Source organism: Myotis nattereri (genome assembly GCF_964212035.1).
Source record: "Myotis nattereri genome assembly, chromosome: 11".
NCBI lineage: Eukaryota > Metazoa > Chordata > Mammalia > Chiroptera > Vespertilionidae > Myotis > Myotis nattereri.
Window position 1 is genome coordinate 82,685,647 of NC_138086.1, and position 17,261 is coordinate 82,702,907.

At 51.3% G+C, this 17,261-nt stretch overlaps 1 protein-coding gene across 1 annotated transcript in view; it reads right to left on the minus strand.

Moving 5' to 3' along the window:
* The window catches only part of ABCA13 (ATP binding cassette subfamily A member 13), a gene marked incomplete at its 5' end in the record, with an annotated part of 113,718 nt that overhangs the window by 73,763 nt on the left and 22,694 nt on the right, over positions 1-17,261 (minus strand). The window contains 7 exons of the mRNA XM_081102009.1: positions 1,875-1,993; positions 2,619-2,698; positions 3,530-3,738; positions 4,082-4,174; positions 9,063-9,123; positions 9,380-11,164; positions 11,828-16,525. Coding sequence (XP_080958135.1) covers positions 1,875-1,993; positions 2,619-2,698; positions 3,530-3,738; positions 4,082-4,174; positions 9,063-9,123; positions 9,380-11,164; positions 11,828-16,525 — 7,045 coding nt within the window. The remainder of the gene's footprint in view (positions 1-1,874; positions 1,994-2,618; positions 2,699-3,529; positions 3,739-4,081; positions 4,175-9,062; positions 9,124-9,379; positions 11,165-11,827; positions 16,526-17,261) is intronic.

The window sequence follows — 17,261 nt, forward strand, 5'->3', positions numbered from 1 at the left end:
TCTTGAACGGCAGGAATGCGAGCTTTCTCACAGCCTCCCGTGCCTCACTGTCCAGCAGTTAGGTGACCACAGTGACGTCCACTGTCAAGCAGGCAGAGGGAGAAGCAGGGACTCGGGGATCAGCTGGCAGCCATCTGCACAGCAATGTCCCTCTGCACAGCCTCCTCCAAGCACAGCCTCCTGAGATGGGGCGCCGGCGACACCTGGTGGCAGCATGCTTGACAGGCAGCAGCACCAGCCTAGGTCAGAGCCTGATGGGAAAGGGCCTGGAGGGAGCCAACTGTCCCAGCTCCAGCCGGCGGTCAGCCTCTTCCTTAGCCAGTCCTGCCCCACTGCCTGGAGGTCCCACACGGAATTTGATCACAGCTGCATACAGATGCTCTCTTACCACCTCACCCCCCACCCAGGCACTGGGGCCTCTCCTACCATCTCACCCCCCCACCCAGGCACTGGGGCCTCTCCTACCATCTCACCCCCCACCCAGGCACTGGAGCCTCTCCTACCACCTCACCCCCCACCCAGGCACTGGGGCCTCTCCTACCATCTCACCCCCCACCCAGGCACTGGGGCCTCTCCTACCATCTCACCCCCCACCCAGGCACTGGGGCCTCTCCTACCACCTCACCCTCCACCCAGGCACTGGGGCCTCTCCTACCATCTCACCCCCCACCCAGGCACTGGGGCCTCTCCTACCACCTCACCCCCCACCCAGGCACTGGGGCCTCTCCTACCACCTCACCCTCCACCCAGGCACTGGGGCCTCTCCTACCATCTCACCCCCTACCCAGGCACTGGGGCCTCTCCTACCACCTCACCCCCCACCCAGGCACTGGGGCCTCTCCTACCATCTCACCCCCCACCCAGGCACTGGGGCCTCTCCTACCATCTCACCCTCCACCCAGGTACTGGGGCCTCTCCTACCACCTCACCCCCCACCCAGGCACTGGGGCCTCTCCTACCATCTCACCCCCCACCCAGGTACTGGGGCCTCTCCTACCACCTCACCCCCCACCCAGGTACTGGGGCCTCTCCTACCATCTCACCCCCCACCCAGGCACTGGGGCCTCTCCTACCACCTCACCCCCCACCCAGGTGTGTGGCACTCAATGAGCCGCCTTTTGGGATTGTCCTTCAAGACAGATGTTCTGTGACAACCACAAAGAGCTTGCTGATGCTGCCATTCGAATTTTGGGTTCCTAGCTTCGCTCTATTTCTTTCTTAGTACAGATTCATTCTTCATTAACTGATCTACCTGCCACGGTTTGCATTTAGCCCCAATTAGCCAGAATCCACATGAAATTTAACACATGAAATTGGGGTCCAGCTGATTGTCAATAAAAATGTTCACTGGAAAGCCATCTTCATGGTGACTGCTCTGGAAGGTTCTCTGCGGGGAAAGTAAACCCTCAAGTGGCCAAAGTGCTGGAAGGGCAGCTAGAAATACCTGCTAAGACTCAGGTGCTTCCCAGTGCAGCATGAGGTTCACCTGCCTGCCCCGCCCTCCGTGCGTCCCCACCCCCCAGCTCAGTCGCCCTGCCATGCATCTCAGCCACCCTGCGGGGCCCAGCTCCTCGCCACAGCCCACCACACTAGCGGTCAGACGGCACAGCTGCTCTCTCCCTACAGGAAGCCATAGCTCACTCGGACAGTTTGAGGCGTGTGGGGCGTGCGTCGGGGCTAGAATCCCTGGAGTAAGTATATCGCCAAGTTCATCCTTCCTCACCCCAGGGAGGCAACACTGTGACACTGAGGGCCCCGAGGTGTTGGCATCAGACAAGGGCACCTCAGTTCCCTCTGCCTCCGGGTGGCATGGATCACAGCAGCCCAGCCCGGTGTGGGAGGGCGGGAGGAGGGCGGAAGCGGCCACACTGTACCTGTGAGCGGGAAATATCTGCTTCCAAAATCCTGCTGATGGTGTCATCTGAGAGGTGGGCAGAGCGAAGCTCCTCGGTGAAGGCGGTGAGGTTCCTCATCAGGTCTCTCACTCTCACATCTGAGAAACGGCAGCGGGAGAAACAATACCGTAACGCATGCCGGGGCTGCTACTGAAAACAATGCTAACACCTGGCGAGGCCCGTTTCCTCCCGCAGCCGCAGCCACGCCAACACCACATGGTCTCACTGACCGCGCCCTGAGGCCCGCCCCTCGGAGCCGGCAGGTTCACCGGTTCACCGGAGCCCAGCAGCCCCGGGCGCGGCGGCTCTCCCCGCTCTCTCTGAGACCTGCACGTTATAGATTTCCTCCGGGAAGAGGTTCCCTTGGGAGCAGGACCACGTGCCTCCCTTCCCTCCGTGCATCTACTTATCTACCGCTTTCCACCAGAGCAGGGTCATGGACTGCCGGGGGGCCCAGGCCCGGGCACTAATGCCACAGGCGCCTGTGAACTGCCAGAGTGAGGGCCACGGGTCCCCGCGTGGCCGGGGAGCAAGGCGGGTTTGGCAGCAGGATTTGAGGACCTGCCTCCTTCACCCCAAGCCCCTCAAGCCAGCTGAGCTCTGAACTGTTATTAATCACAACAGCATGACTTTTCTCTTTTATGTTTTATTTTGATCATATTTTTGTCTGAGAAACTGAACTTCACTTTTAATCACGCAAACTTGGAAGAACCACATACTTACCCACAGCTCCTGTGAAACTGCTAGGAGAAGTCATCATCAAATTCCCAGGAAACAAAATCTTTTCGAGCCTCTGGGCCAACCTGAAATGGCAGAAATTAAAGCTGATTTACACATGACGCCACGACAGAGGCGGTGCCGGGTGGGGAGCCCTGCCTGGCCCCCGGAGGGGAGCGACCACAAGATGACATCTCCACGGAGTCCTCACACCAGCGGACAGGTCTCCTGGCACTCTGTGTGGGCGACCACTCAGTGACACTGCGCCCCAATCCTTGCTGCAGGGCCCCCCGCTGGGCGGGATGAGTCTGGGGAGTAAGGGTGCACACTGCCCTGGCCGGGTGGCTCGGGCGGTTGGAGCATCGCCCTGTCACAGAAAGGTGGCGGGTTTGATTCCAGTCGGGACACGTACCCAAGTTGTGGGTTCCATCCCCAGGCAGGGTGCATGCGGGAGGCAACCAATTGATGTTTCACTCTCACACCACTGTGTCTCTCCCTCCCTCCCTCTTCCTCTCTCTCAAGTCAGTCAGTGTGTCCTCCGGTGAGGACTAAAATGAAGGGGCGGATGGAACACAGGGATGTCCCAGGAACTAGGAGTCGGAAGAAAGCCTCACTCCAGCAGGATACCAGGTGCCCGATTTCCCCTCCTGTGGTTTGTACTTGGAGAACATAAAACAATGACTCCACCGTGAGGAAGTCGTTTGGGAACCTCTGCCTGTAGTGCCGGGTCTCAGCATCGGATCTAAGCCCGCGGCCACCGCAAAGCCTGAGAGCTAGCGCTGCTCTCCCATCTCACCACACACGCTGCTGTGCACACGGTGAGGGTGCGGCCCACGCCGCTGCCTGCAATCCGTGACTGGGAAAGGCAAGGCAGCGCCCACCTGGAGGAAACCGGGGTGCAGGGGCCCCTGACATACGTGTGCAGGCGCCGCGGGGTCCAGTCCCACGCGGGCGGGCACGCACAGCCCCGGGCGGCGCTCTCCAGGTGGCTCTTGAAGCGCCGCAGGGAGCGGGAGAGGTTCCTGCGGAGACCCTCACAGGCCAGCTGACCGGGCGCGGACACCTTCTCCAGGTCCTGGAGCAGCAACGAGTCAGAACGCAGCTGGGTCAGGTCTGAGCCCACGTGCTGGGAGGTTTCAGCTCATTTTCCCAGAACGAGAGAAACAGTGAGGAGCCAGGCGGTCCCGAGAATGCGGGCTGGAGGAAGGCATGGCCCTGGGGCTCCGCGTGACACCCCTCACAGGAAGGCACCTCCCGTTCACAGTGATAACTACCTGCAGCCCTGACTCCCCACACCACCGTGCACACCGTCAGCAATCTCGGGGGGCCCACGCTGCTCCCCACACCCAGCACCAGCAAGCTCAGGGGCCCTCACTGCTCCCACAACCGTGCACACCGTCAGCAATCTCGGGGGGCCCACACTGCTCCCAGCACCGTGCACACCGTCAGCAATCTCGGGGGGCCCTCACTGCTCCCAGCACCGTGCACACCGTCAGCAATCTCGGGGGGCCCTCACTGCTCCCACCACCGTGCACACCGTCAGCAATCTCGGGGGGCCCACACTGCTCCCAGCACCGTGCACACCGTCAGCAATCTCGGGGGGCCCACACTGCTCCCAGCACCGTGCACACCGTCAGCAATCTCGGGGGGCCCACACTGCTCCCAGCACCGTGCACACCGTCAGCAAGCTCAGGGGCCCTCACTGCTCCCCACACCCAGCACCAGCAAGCTCAGGGGCCCTCACTGCTCCCACCACTGTGCACACCGTCAGCAATCTCGGGGGGCCCTCACTGCTCCCCACACCCAGCACCAGCAAGCTCAGGGGCCCTCACTGCTCCCCACACCCAGCACCAGCAAGCTCAGGGGCCCTCACTGCTCCCCACACCCAGCACCAGCAAGCTCAGGGGCCCTCACTGCTCCCACACCCAGCACCAGCAAGCTGCACGGGCCAACCCCATGGACATGAAACTCTGAAACATGAAAGACAACCAACCTGGTAGAGGTCATGCAGCACAGGGACCCCCTGCAGAGCAGACACAATGAGCCACCTCACCCCACCTGGCTGGCAGCTCCGAGCAGCACACAGGGCATCCCTGACCAAGGATGGGTTTTCTGCCAGAGGAGACAGAGAATAATTACTCACCCCTTTTCTCCGGAAGGAGCTGCTCTCCCGGTGTCATTTCTTAAAGACTCAAAGTGATACAAATTCAGAGATTTCTTAAATCATCAAAATGAACCTTGGACCATGAGGGGAGAGCTGTGGCTTTTCAGTTCCAAATGTAACTAGTTACTCAGTCTCCTGGGCCTACCCGATGGGCAGAAATGCGTTTCCCTCCGCCATGTCCCCACAGTGGTCCCTCTTCTGCACTCGCTGGGCAAGGTACTCACTCACGCTGAGCTTCTCTCCTCATTCCCTCCGTTTTCTCTGAAATCTTGCTTCTCTCCCCATTCTCTACATTTTCTCTGCTCTCTCACTTCTCTCCTCATTCCCCCCATTTTCTTTGATTTCCCACTTCTCACTATTTTCTCTGATCTCTCTCTTCTTGACTCATTCTTTCCATTTTCTCTGATATCTAGCTTCTCTCCCATTCAAATTACTCACTCAGCAAAAATTCAAAGCCATGACTCAGCAAAAAGGCAAAGCTATGACTTAGCAGAAATTCAAAACCATGACTCAGTCAAAAAAAATCAAGAGCCTAACTCAGCAAAAAATCAAAACCAGACTCAGTAGAAATCAATATCATGGGTAAGGGCCAGGGTTAGGGGATTAGGATTAGGGCTAGGGCTAGCATTACAGTTAGGGTTAGGGTTAGGGTTTAGGATTTAGTGTTAGAGCTTAGGGTTAGGGCTTGGGTTTAGGACTAGGGCTAGGGCTAGGGTTTAGGGGTTAGGGTTTGAGTTAGGGTTCAGATTCTCACCTACTGTCCCTGAGCAGAGATGGCAGTGCCCTTTCAGTCCCAAAAGGAAGGACAGTGGCACACTGATCAAGGTTAGGGCACCCAGCCTGCATACTCATAGGTCACATCCAAAAATCTCCCCCCACCTCACGTCCTCACAGCCATCTCTCCTCCTGACAGCACCCGCTGGGTCTCCGCCCCAGCTCACCCCTGCACCGCCTTCCTCTCTGAGCCTGGGGCTCCCCCTAAAGGGAGCTGCTGTTATGGGTCCTCCGAAGGCTCAGGTCACATGTAGGGCCTCCCCCCAGCTCACTCCCCAGCTCCAGCGCCCCAGTCCCCTGCACCTCCTGCACCTCCTGCACATGCTGCCTCCCCTCCGGCCTGCCTTTCGGGGCCCGGCCTCAGAACACCTGCGGCCCCGGCGCAGGGCCTTGCACTCCTGCCCCAACTGTGCGGACCGACAGGGGCTCATCCCAGCTGCATGGACCCCCAGCACGCACACGCTGGGCCAGACTGTGCAGGGCTGTGCTCACTTCTTGTCCGGGCCACTGTTCTCACGCACTCATTCCGACATAATTCAAGTATTCGATCCGCAGGAGGAAATGACAGCTCTCCTCCTGCTTCAAACTCAGCTCAGTGGCATGTTAATAGCTACTCCATTTCCAGTAGGAAAGTCACTGGGCTGACTGCGCGCCCGGATGCTGGAGGAGCAGCCATGCCCACAGTGGCCCACTCGGGCCCGAATCCTATCAGTACCTTCTCTGGGCCTGTCACCGCCTCCTGCTCTCTCTACAGAACAAAGCGGCCGTTTGATACAGAAAGGAGCACGACAGGTGTTTTCCAGGCAGCTTGCAGATGACATACTTGAGTTTTCTTGTTGTGAAATGTAAAAGTTCAAAATTAACTTTCTGTTACTAATGTAACTTCAAGCATGCTATATTAATTTAGCAGCCGCAGTGCAGAATGACAAAACGCACATAGATTCAGGTATTATTGAATGTAAATTCCTTCCGCTGCCCTCCCACCAGCTGACTGAGATGTCAGCGTCATCACGCCTCCGAGGTGGCTGGGCGCAGGGTGCCACATACGCGGGCGGCAGAGCAGCAAGCGCGACCCGCGCCGCCTCCTCCCGGGACCTGGGCACTGAGGCCCTCACTGACCGTGCTGCCGGGCCTCACCCCCCGCCCCGGAAACAGACTCCCTCTCAGAAAACAAGACCTCCGTGGCCAGCGGGTTTCCTGGGAGGCAGCCCGGCATTTCCTTCAGCAGCAGCACAGAGGGGAGAGCTCACTGATACACGCAGGAAAGGACTTGGCAAGCAGGACCCCAGTAGACGAGTTAATTCATTTACAACCCAAACATTTAGTCCAGGGGTCCTCAAACTACGGCCCGCGGGCCACATGCAAACACAAATACTGTATTTGTTCCCGTTTTGTTTTTTTACTTCAAAATAAGATCTGTGCAGTGTGCACAGGAATTTGTTTGTAGTTTTTTTTTTAACTACAGTCCGGCCCTCCAGCGGCCTGAGGGACAGTGAACTGGCCCCGTTTAAAAAGTGTGAGGACCCTGATTGAGCCATTCATCGCACAGGTGTGGGGGGGACGGAGACGGACGGAGTCAGCGGCAGACCCTGCCCTCGGGGAAGTCAGACGGTGGTAGGAAAGCCTGGAACATGAGCACTGAGGGCCCTGGGTTCAGGTGACCGCGTGGGTCCCTCGGCACACCTGGGGGAGGGGAGGAAAGAGCATCCTCTGAGCCAGGCACAGGATGTGCGCCAGGTGCGGACGTGGCAGCTGCCTTCAAGGAACACGACTCCGCTAGAGGAGGGAGCTGTACACACACCAGTGAGCGCCTCGGCGTCGCATCCGACAGAGGTCTGCTCCAGCCACGGCCGGCGAGGGGTGGAGGCAGGCCTCCTGGAGAGCCACCCCAGCTCTGGCCCCTCAGGGCCTCGGCCGCCAGGCTGGGAAGGCTGCACGTCACCCTCAAAGAAACTAGGGCGGTGTCCACCGTCTCGCTGACAGCCAGGCCTGGAGACGGGGCGTGAGCAGCACTTCCCACGGAGCGGCCCACCTGTGAGCATGAGCAGCACACGCAGAGCCAGCGTCCTCGCTCTCTGCAGGGTCCCCACGGCTGCTGCGGGCCTCCCGGGCGGCTGGGGATCCTGGCACATTCTGGCAACACTCGGGAGAGAAAGAAACGCCATTAAAGGGTGAAGGTGTGGGCCAGGGCGTCCTCCCTGTGCCCGGGAACAAGCGGCAGCACACGAGTGGGGACTCCTGGCCCCGGCACCGCGCACACCGCCAGGGCCTCCTGCTCGACCGCAGGCGCGGCTTTCAGCCTGGTGCTGCCACGCCAGGACCGCGGGAGCTCAGTGCTGTGACTAAATGCCCTGGGACGGGCCGCTGCAATCCGCGAGCTGCTGAAAACGGGTTTCTGCGCAGTTGCCATGAGCCCCTGCAGGTGACCGAGTCTGAAGTCACCTGACGCCTCGGGGAGCCAGACGGGAGAGCCGAGCATTGCTCCAGATACAAGAGACAAAGGTCTACTTCTCGGCTACAAGAAAACACAGGCGAACTGGAAGAGAAGGTGGGCTGAGCCAGGTTATTACTGAACTATGTTTTAGCCACAGAAGGACAAACATAAGAACTCATCTTTCTGGCCAAAAAAAAAAAACCTGACGGTGTGCAGAGCCATTTACTAATCACCATCCGGTAATATATATTTTGGTAAATCATGAGGTTTAATTATTATATTTCAGTTGTGTCACATGATCGGGGCCTGGGAGCAAGAGTCACTATTCAGTCTCAGCACAGCCATGGGGGTGACTTTCATTCTTGCTCAGTAGATGTGTTGTTCTGAGTGTGAAAACGCACTGTCCCTGTCTCAGGGTCCCAGCCTCTAAATGAGGAGTGAGGTCGAGGCCAGGATGTCAGACGACAGCATGGCTGCAGAGCACCGGCGACCTTGCTCATCACACACAGGCTTCGACGGGCAGGTTCCCACCAGCTCCCAGGGAGGCGCTGGTCCTGTGAGCTGACACTGTGGAGACAAGTGCTCGGGTCTCCTTGCACCAAAAGGCTGCAGGTTCAATTCCCAGGCAGGGCACATACCTAGGTTGCGGGTTTGATCTCTGGTTGGGGCCCTTATCAGAGGCAACCGATCAATGCCTCTCTCTCGCTCTCGTTCTCTCCCCCCCTCTTCCCCTCTCCCCCTCTCTCAAAAAAATCAATAAAAACTTATCCTCAGGTGAGGATTTCAGAAAGAAGAAAGGGTGGCCTGGGACATCCAGAGCATCTCTGAGACATGGGAGCAAGTCCTGCAACCTAAGGCAGCAGACAACTCTGAGCCTGACACGTGCAGGCTTCTCAGAGCAGGGTTCCCCGACCTACCATCCAGGGGCAGGGGCAGTGCTTGGAGTGGGTCAGCCAGGTCGTGTGAGGTTGAATCTAAAGAGGGAGGAAGCCAACCGCTGCCTGGCCCCTCGCTGTGGCCCGGCAGTCACAGCTAGAAGCAGCGTTTCCTGTGGGAGGCGTGTGGCCTCCCATCTCACCTGACACAGCGTGACCTGTGGCTGCTCGAGCACATGAACAAACGCTGTGTATCGACCGAGTCTTGGGATAGGTGAACAGAGTTAAGAGGTTTTTACTGTTGAAAATAAAATAATTTACCTTTGAAAATTTGTGGATAAATTCAAATTCTATTTGCAAATAAATGAGTCAGACAGTGAAAGAGACTGGACTTGACTCGCGCCATGGAAGCTGCCTTCGGACAATAATGAAGATGAAGTGAGGACACAGGCCCTGGTCAGTGTACGCCCTGCCTGTCCTGCTTTAGCCGCTGTGGTAGGAAACAGCGAGTGTGAAATACCTTTCATCTGCCAGGACTTCCTGCCAGGACTCCATCCACGCAATTAACCCCTTCACGCAGTTCTCACACGGTGCCGGTGCCGGTGCGAGGTCAGGAGAGGCGGTCCTCTCTCTCGGGGCCTTCTCCCCTTTCTCTGACGTGACACTCTTTCCAGCGGCTGCATTAAGGAGAAGCTCCAGGACGGGCTGAAGCGCAGTTTCTGCAGAACTTGTCCACTGAGGGTTGCTCAAGAGAAGCTCTTTCCGCAGGAGCGCTGCCCCGCTCAGCACGCTCCGGGCGGCTTCCTCCAGGTGCCGAGGCGTCACTGCCCGAATCAGAGAGGAGGTGAGAGCCCAGGCTCCACTCCCGGCGCCTCCACGGGCGACCTCCACAGCTGTCCCCACGGCTTTCAAAAGGGCGTCTGCATGCTGAGCCCACGTCAGCCACAGCTGAGAAACATTCAAGGCATCCTTCTCTAAGGGACCCCACAGAGCGACGGCCAGGTCAGCCACCACTCCCAAGAGGGGCCCCATGTCTGTGCTGTCTCGTGACCGCATTTCATCCAAAACCAGGGCCACTGCGTGAGCATCCCAAGGGAAACCACGTGTGGAAACGGGATTCGGACGTAGTAAGTCTGTCTGGTTGGTGACATGATTTATAGAAATTAAGCAATCTAGGATTTCTTCCCATACGTTGACAGAATCCATAGAAAATATTTGAGTTCCGTTGTTAATTGCTACCAGAAGATGTTCCATGTCTCCCAAATTGATTTCCCCAGAAGTTAAAAATTGTGCAATTTCTTCTGAAATACCAGAAAAGTCCCTGGACTGGTTCACATAGGACAATATGCTAGATGATATATTGAAAATATATTTTTGGGAAATATTAGGTTTGATCCCAATCATCCCAAAGGCCAAGTCCAGAAATGGCATCAACAAGTCATTTATATTTTCAAATACTAACTGATCCACTTTTTTCAAAGCAGTTATTTCATTTACAACATTCCCAACATTCTGTTGCAAAATGGAATATAGAGAATCAAAGAATTTCATGGTGTCGTTGGTACCCGAGACAGGATGAGTTTCCAACGCAGCGGCCACCTTCCGGGAAACTTTCTTGGCGAGCCGGAGCAGCGCCACAGTGGAGTTCACAGACGCGGCCAGGTCCCGCATTTCCACACCTGCGCTCACCAGCACGCCTAGAGCACCAGGCATTTCCGGGAGGGGTTCCGGGATGGGACGTCCTCCACCAGCTCTTGAGGTAACACCAAGAAAGCTCTTAGTAGTTTCTAATGTTGCTCTGTTTCTTAGAGGGAATGAGTGGTTTGTGAAGGAAAGCAGATCAGTCAGGTTAGCAAATAGAACTTCTCGGAGGGAAGGACACGCGGCACGGAGGTCCTGGTTGGGAGAGTTTAAAAGAGAATCCGTAACAGCTGCTCTCTCTACTGAGGCTTCTCGCATGCGGTGAAGAGCTGCCTGGAGCTCGTGGCTGAGCTGGGAGAGGTTTGCAGAACTATTCATGTGGGAAAACAACTGACTTACCTGGGTAAGAAACTCCAAATTATTTTCAGTCTTATTTTTCACAGAAGTTTTACTTAGAAGAGCATTAAATAAATCTCGCAGGAACTTCCATCCTCGGTGATTATCAAAATAAAAGTCTGTGTGGTCTGACATGAACCATCCTTTGATTAGGTGATATACAGTCTCCTTTAACCTTGAAAAAATGCTCATCAATTTTTCTTCTTTCATGTAGGTAAGAAATTGGTCCACTTTCAGAATTTCTAAAACTTTATCCTTTGGGACAAAGCTGTAAATATATATTTTTTATTTCATGTTTAGCAATGGAAAGATTAAAACATATAGTTTTTATTTTTGTTTTATATGAGCATTATGGGGGGATAATACTGACTGGTTGCTGATGCTAAAATACACCGCCAATGAAAGTTAATATTTGTTCCAAACAAAATAAAGCTTGTTGGCAAGCTTCAAAGGGATGGAAAAGGGTATATGGGAAAAACATGTGACTGTTAGTTTTAAAATTTTTGAATTTTGTCAATTCCCAAATATAAACATCACAGTACATAAACTGGAAATATTTAAACTCCTCAGTTGCGATTAGACAGTTATTACAATAATTTGAATTATGACCATGATTTATATGCGTAAGTATTTAAAAACTAATTTTAACTTCATATAACAGAATTTCATAATTATATTCATAATCAAAAAAGACAAGAAAGTAGAGTAAGTGACTAATTGCCAGGGGCTAAGCAGTTTCTATGTATGTTTAGTAGCTAAACAACAGTCATCCGTTACTTTACCCTGACGTTTCAGTAAGATGTTCGCTAGGCCACAATTCACTTCAAAGAGCTTTCACAGGGCCAGGCACAGTGCTGCTCGTGCAGGTGCGCCGCGGGAGGTAAAGTGGGTTGAATGTGTAACGACATGTACTGCACAGAAGCGGACTCACCTCATCTCTGCAACGATGTCGTGGAGGTCTTTCGGCAAAAGAGATGTTTTATTCTCAGAATTTTCCTTTTCTAAAAAGGTGAAGAATGTTTTCAAAAGCTGTCCCATGGACTCCACCATGCCTCCTGGAGGGAGAAGTACCCTCTCACCCTTGTCTAACGGTGTCTGGTTCAAGGTGAGGTTAATGAGATTCAGGATCTGAAGGTCAGTGTCACTTAAGTTCCAGGCTGCTTGTCGAGAGCCCGCAGCTAAGTTATTGACTGAATTCATTAGGAAGCTTTTCAAAAGCAATCTAGCAACTGAGAAACTGGTTGACTGTTCTTGGTTGACCAGTTGAGCAAGAAGGTCAACGTGAGAATCACCTCCTCTGGAAATGTTTTTGAGATAATCCGAAAAGGTATTAATATCTTTAATCAATGTTGAACTCTCACTGACCAGAAGGAGGAATAATATTTGTATTATTCTGGAGTGTTCTTCACTTGCACGTTTATGAAGCCAGTTTTTTGTGACAGATGGAAAACCTCCAGTCGTTTCTGATGAAGGCAACGATGATGAATTCAGGCTTTCCAAAATGTGGACAAGTTGCTCAGTCATTTTCTGAAGAGCCACTGAGTTAATCATTGGAATCTCTTCATTTATTTTAGAGAACAGGGTTCTTCTCTTGAAATTGAGGTTTGGATCTTTCATGGCTTGTTCAGACTCAAGCCACAGATCTTCAAACTTGTAAGCTGATTTACTCTTTTTAACAAAACTTGATAGTGCTTTGAAATGCCTTCCTAGAAGGTTTGAATTCAAAAACGTCATGAATAGAGAGACTACAGAGCGAGTACTATTTCCTAGGCTCTCATCCCCAGAAAGTGAATTTATCACCCTTCCCAAACGTAAGGGAAGGTTCCTAAGAGATGCCTCTGTGCCTTCATTGTTAAGGATCCTGTTTAAAAGAGCTAAGTTATCAAGAATATTTTCATCTGATGTAGCTTTTGCAAAACTGACGTTTCTAAACTTTTCTATGATTTGTAAAGCAACTTGCTTCAAGGGGCCAGGAGGACAGAGTCCAGAGGTGCTACCCTTGCTCTGATTTCCAGATAGGACAAATGGAAACACCTTACGCCTAAATTCTTGTACAGTTTTCACAAGCGAGGTTTTCACGTGGAAGGCTTCCGACAGCTCTAGAAGAATGGAGCTCCAGTCCACTAGCTCATGAATTACGCAGACCATTTTCTTAGTTATTTCCATCTGTGAGCTTTTATTTGAACACTGTGAAACCTCACCCGGGGGAGACAGGTGGAGGTGGTCAAGTATACTAGCCACTTTGCTGTAAAAGCGGCCATTACAGGCTTCTAATTCTGGATCCTGCTGAAATCCAGATATTGTGTAATTCCAGCACCAAACCACAGGAAGGCAAGTTACAACCTGGGCAAGAACCCCTGGATTATCTGATACTAATTCAATGGTGTCCAGGACAGTTTTCATCACAAACATAAAGTCTTCCTTGGTGACATGAGAAATGCCTATGCCATGAAGGACTGTGAAGTCGTAGACATCCTTGAGGGCTTTGGTGACGTTCTTGTCCACCACTCTCTGCAGGAGCCTCACAGCATGAGGGAGGGCATAGTACAGATCCACCACAGCATCCACGTCCTCTCTGGGGAACAGGCGTGACAGCCTCAGCAGATGATTGACATTCCAAGAATGGGAGCTGTCTACAAACTTCTCCATCAAGCCAACAAGCAACTTGACCCCCAAACTGTCAGTACCTGGTCTACTGATATTCTTTATAAAATCCATTAGGCTTTCACCAACTTGTTCGAGTTGGTCTACCAGAAGGTCTATGTCGGTCTTCTTTAGGGTGAGCAGGAAAGAAGCTATCTTCTTTAAAACTTTATTATTACCTGGATCTTCTGGAATATTGTGATGGACTGGGGGCATTAGGGAGTTGAACACATCCCTAATCAATTGAATACCAAGACCCATAGCTCTCATTATTTCACGTGGAATTATTTGGGGTGTATTCTGGAGATCATCTGATAAGTTGAAGACAAGGTAACTTGCTAAATGAAAAAGTGAATTACCTAAACGATGTATATCCTTTTCCTTTGGACTGGCAGTAAATATATTTAAGAACTTTTCAGCTTTAGAAGAGACGTTATTTTCCAGAATGTTAGGGGAAATATCTTTCACAAGTTCTTGAATTTCTTTCCCCAGATCTACTAAATGCAACCAAGTATTTTGAAATCGGCTAGGAATTTCTTCTGACATTTCTATAGGTCTTAGAATTAATTCAGTAAAATGTTTCCAGTTGGATTGAGATGCAAATTCAAAGTCTCTTGTTAAGTTGTTGATAAGCATACTTACTTGGTTTGTGGAATTATTTAAAAGAGTTAATAAAATCTCCAATTTTGGTGCCTTTTCTTTTTCAAATACTGCTGTAAGTATAACATTTAGGAAGTCAGTTACATTTTTTAAGTAAATAGCCATACAATTTACATTTGACTTATTCAACGAACAACCAGATTCCACTGTATTCAACAGCCAAGTAACAAGTGTCAATGTAGAATTAATTTTATTTTCCACATCACTGAAATGCTTCAAAACACCCTGAAGAGGACCTTGTGAAAAACTAGGGTTATAGGCCACATACGAATGATTGAAGATGTCCACCCACTCAACGCATCCTTCCAGTCTACTCACGATGTCCTCGGAGGAAAAGAAGGAATTTAACATGGCCGGAATACGTAACGCCCTCTGTGAAGTATTTACATGTAATAAGCCATCTTCCAAAATAAATTCAATGATGTTTTGGAAACTATCAGCACAGGACAATAGAGTATGGTCATGTGACACATTTCTAAGAAATAATATTGTTTCTCTTAGGTCAGTGATGATGCTTTCAGAGTTTACTTCATAATCCGTGAGGTTATTTAAAAGGAAGTGATTGACCAAGTGTGTATGTCTGTCTCTATAGCCTGAGGTATTGCGTACCCCCGTGAACACATTGAGCACAGAATACAAAAACTCCCTGCCTGCTCTTGTGTTGAGCGGAAATGCCTGCAGCTGACTCAGGGCAGTGTCCAGGGTGGAGAGGGATTTCTCCACCTGGTCCGGGTGGAGCAACTTGACTCTAACCAGTGCATCACGTACTGCTCCCCAGAGGGCCCTGAGATCCCGAAAATCGTCCCGGTCATGGAAGCCGCCACCTTGAGTCATGTTTTTCAGCAGGTTTAATATGAGTGTAGCAGGGCGATGAATGGGAAATATTCCCTGGCAGCTTTTAGAAATTTTCACATCACTTTCCAGTTCACCCAAAAGCTGGGTAAGCGCGATATGAAGAGGAGTGAAAGCATTCACATCCAGCTCCAACATCTGAGCTGTGCTTCCCCAGATTTCAGCCCACGCCTGAAGCCACGAAATGGAACAGTGAACAGCCATCCGCTCACTGAACACGCTGCCATCTGCGGAGAGGTTTGAATGAATCTGTGCCCACAGAAGCGTAAGTGGAGGCCCTCCATCTACTGAGTAATTCATAGAAGAAGTGATTTTATTATTCAAAGTAAAGCATTCATTACCCAACAGGGTTCCTACTGAACTGTTGAAGAGCTGGTTCACATACTGAAATAAAGAAATACGAAAATCTTCATCCCCCATGAGCAGCTGTTTGAGGCTGGTCAAAGTAGCGTGGATCACTTCCAACTCCGGGTGCTCTGCAGACAACAGAGACTGGGCTTGAAGCTCCAAAAAGTTGAAAACTGAAAGCAACTGCTGACAATAAGATACTTCAGAAATTCCCCCAAGGAGTTCTGTTGTCTCATATAAAAATGCAAATGCTTTGCTGATATTCTGAAAATTAAATTGCTTCATAATCTCAAAAATGTGCTTCGAGGTTTGAGTCAGGAAAGAGAGCAAAGACTCTCTCCTCTGGATGCCCAATAATTTGTCAGTGTATTGGTGAAATGAAGAATAAACCTGCAGAAGAAAAGCTGAATCTGGGTCCTTAAAGACATTTAGATAGATATGAGTCAAAATGTTATCAACTTCTTGTCTTTGCGGTTCAGAAAGGGCCGAGAAAAGAGCAGATGCATTCCTCACAGCATAGACAGTGTCCAGAGCCTCCGAGACTTGCTCCTGCCTCAGGAACCCAAGTTCATAGAGACTGTGGATTATAGATTCACTTAGATGAACAAAATCTATTCCCACAGCTGGTGACTCAGGCCAATCCGAGTAAAACAACTTGGAAAAATTAAAGCTTTTACTAAGAATCCTCTCATTTTCTAGAACAGAAAAATTTGAAAGTGTAGACAAGTTTTCGAATTTAGTTCTCTTTCCTTTGGAAATGCCGTACGTCCACAATTCCAGGAGCTTGGGGTTAATTTCAGAAAGTACTGTTTCCATAAATCTCAAAATATAGCTTGATTCCTTCTTTTTAAGAGTGTGCATTTTTTCAATCGCCTCTTTGCCAAATTCCAAAAGTTTCTGAGCATCAAAACCAGATGGCTCTCTTCCTAAATTCTTTAAGTGATTTATCCAGGGATGACTTGCATTTAGAAGAGTCTCAGTGGGACCGCTAGATGAGTCAAAATGGTTAGGCAACAACAAGTTCTCCAAAAATCCCACGAAGGACAAAAGAAAGTTCATTTGCTCATCCTCAAGGGCATCCAACTTCTTTTCCTTCATGAGATGTTCCTTTGTGGCATTTAAGACCCTACAATATTAACAGAACTGTATTGGTATCAGAAAAAAAGAAAGATAAAGTCAACCTACAAATTTTCAAGACAATAATCAGATTTATTGTTAAAGATAAATGAAATATTTACTAGACAGTGTGTTTTCCCAGTAGGAATTATATGAATGTGAGCATCTGAACGTTTAGAACTCCGCAATGCAGCTGCCCGTATTTAGCTAAAAACCTGCTTGCTGCGCCGAAATAGCCCATTTTCCTCCGTATGGAGGTCTGCTGCTTATTTATGCAGAAGAACCTTAGGGTGCGATTCCTCATCACATCCCAATGTCTTGGCTGCAGGGATTGTCCCCAGGGCAGCGTGAGTCAGACACTGTCTGGTGCTCTGAGGACCAGTGTTGGGTCCCTGTTCTGGAAAGCAATTCCTGTACCTCCCACCATTACAACCTCATGGGGTACTTTTCCTCTAAGTGTTTATTTTTAAAATACACACCTTTAAAACAAGAGTTCTGCCACAGTAACAGCTGAGGAGTCAGGACAGGCCCACACTTGTGAACAGAAGTCCTGACTCAGGAGCGACAAGCCCACTGGGGAAGCCCTGGGCCCCGTGTGTCTCAGACATCAGGAAGAAAACATGGCGCACCTATCAGATGAGTGACAATGCCCCCTTCGCCCACAGGGGCTGGGGCAGCCCCTTCCCAACCCAGTGACACGTCTGTCCACTGAGAAACCCAGGAATGGACTCAGACCATGTGTGAAG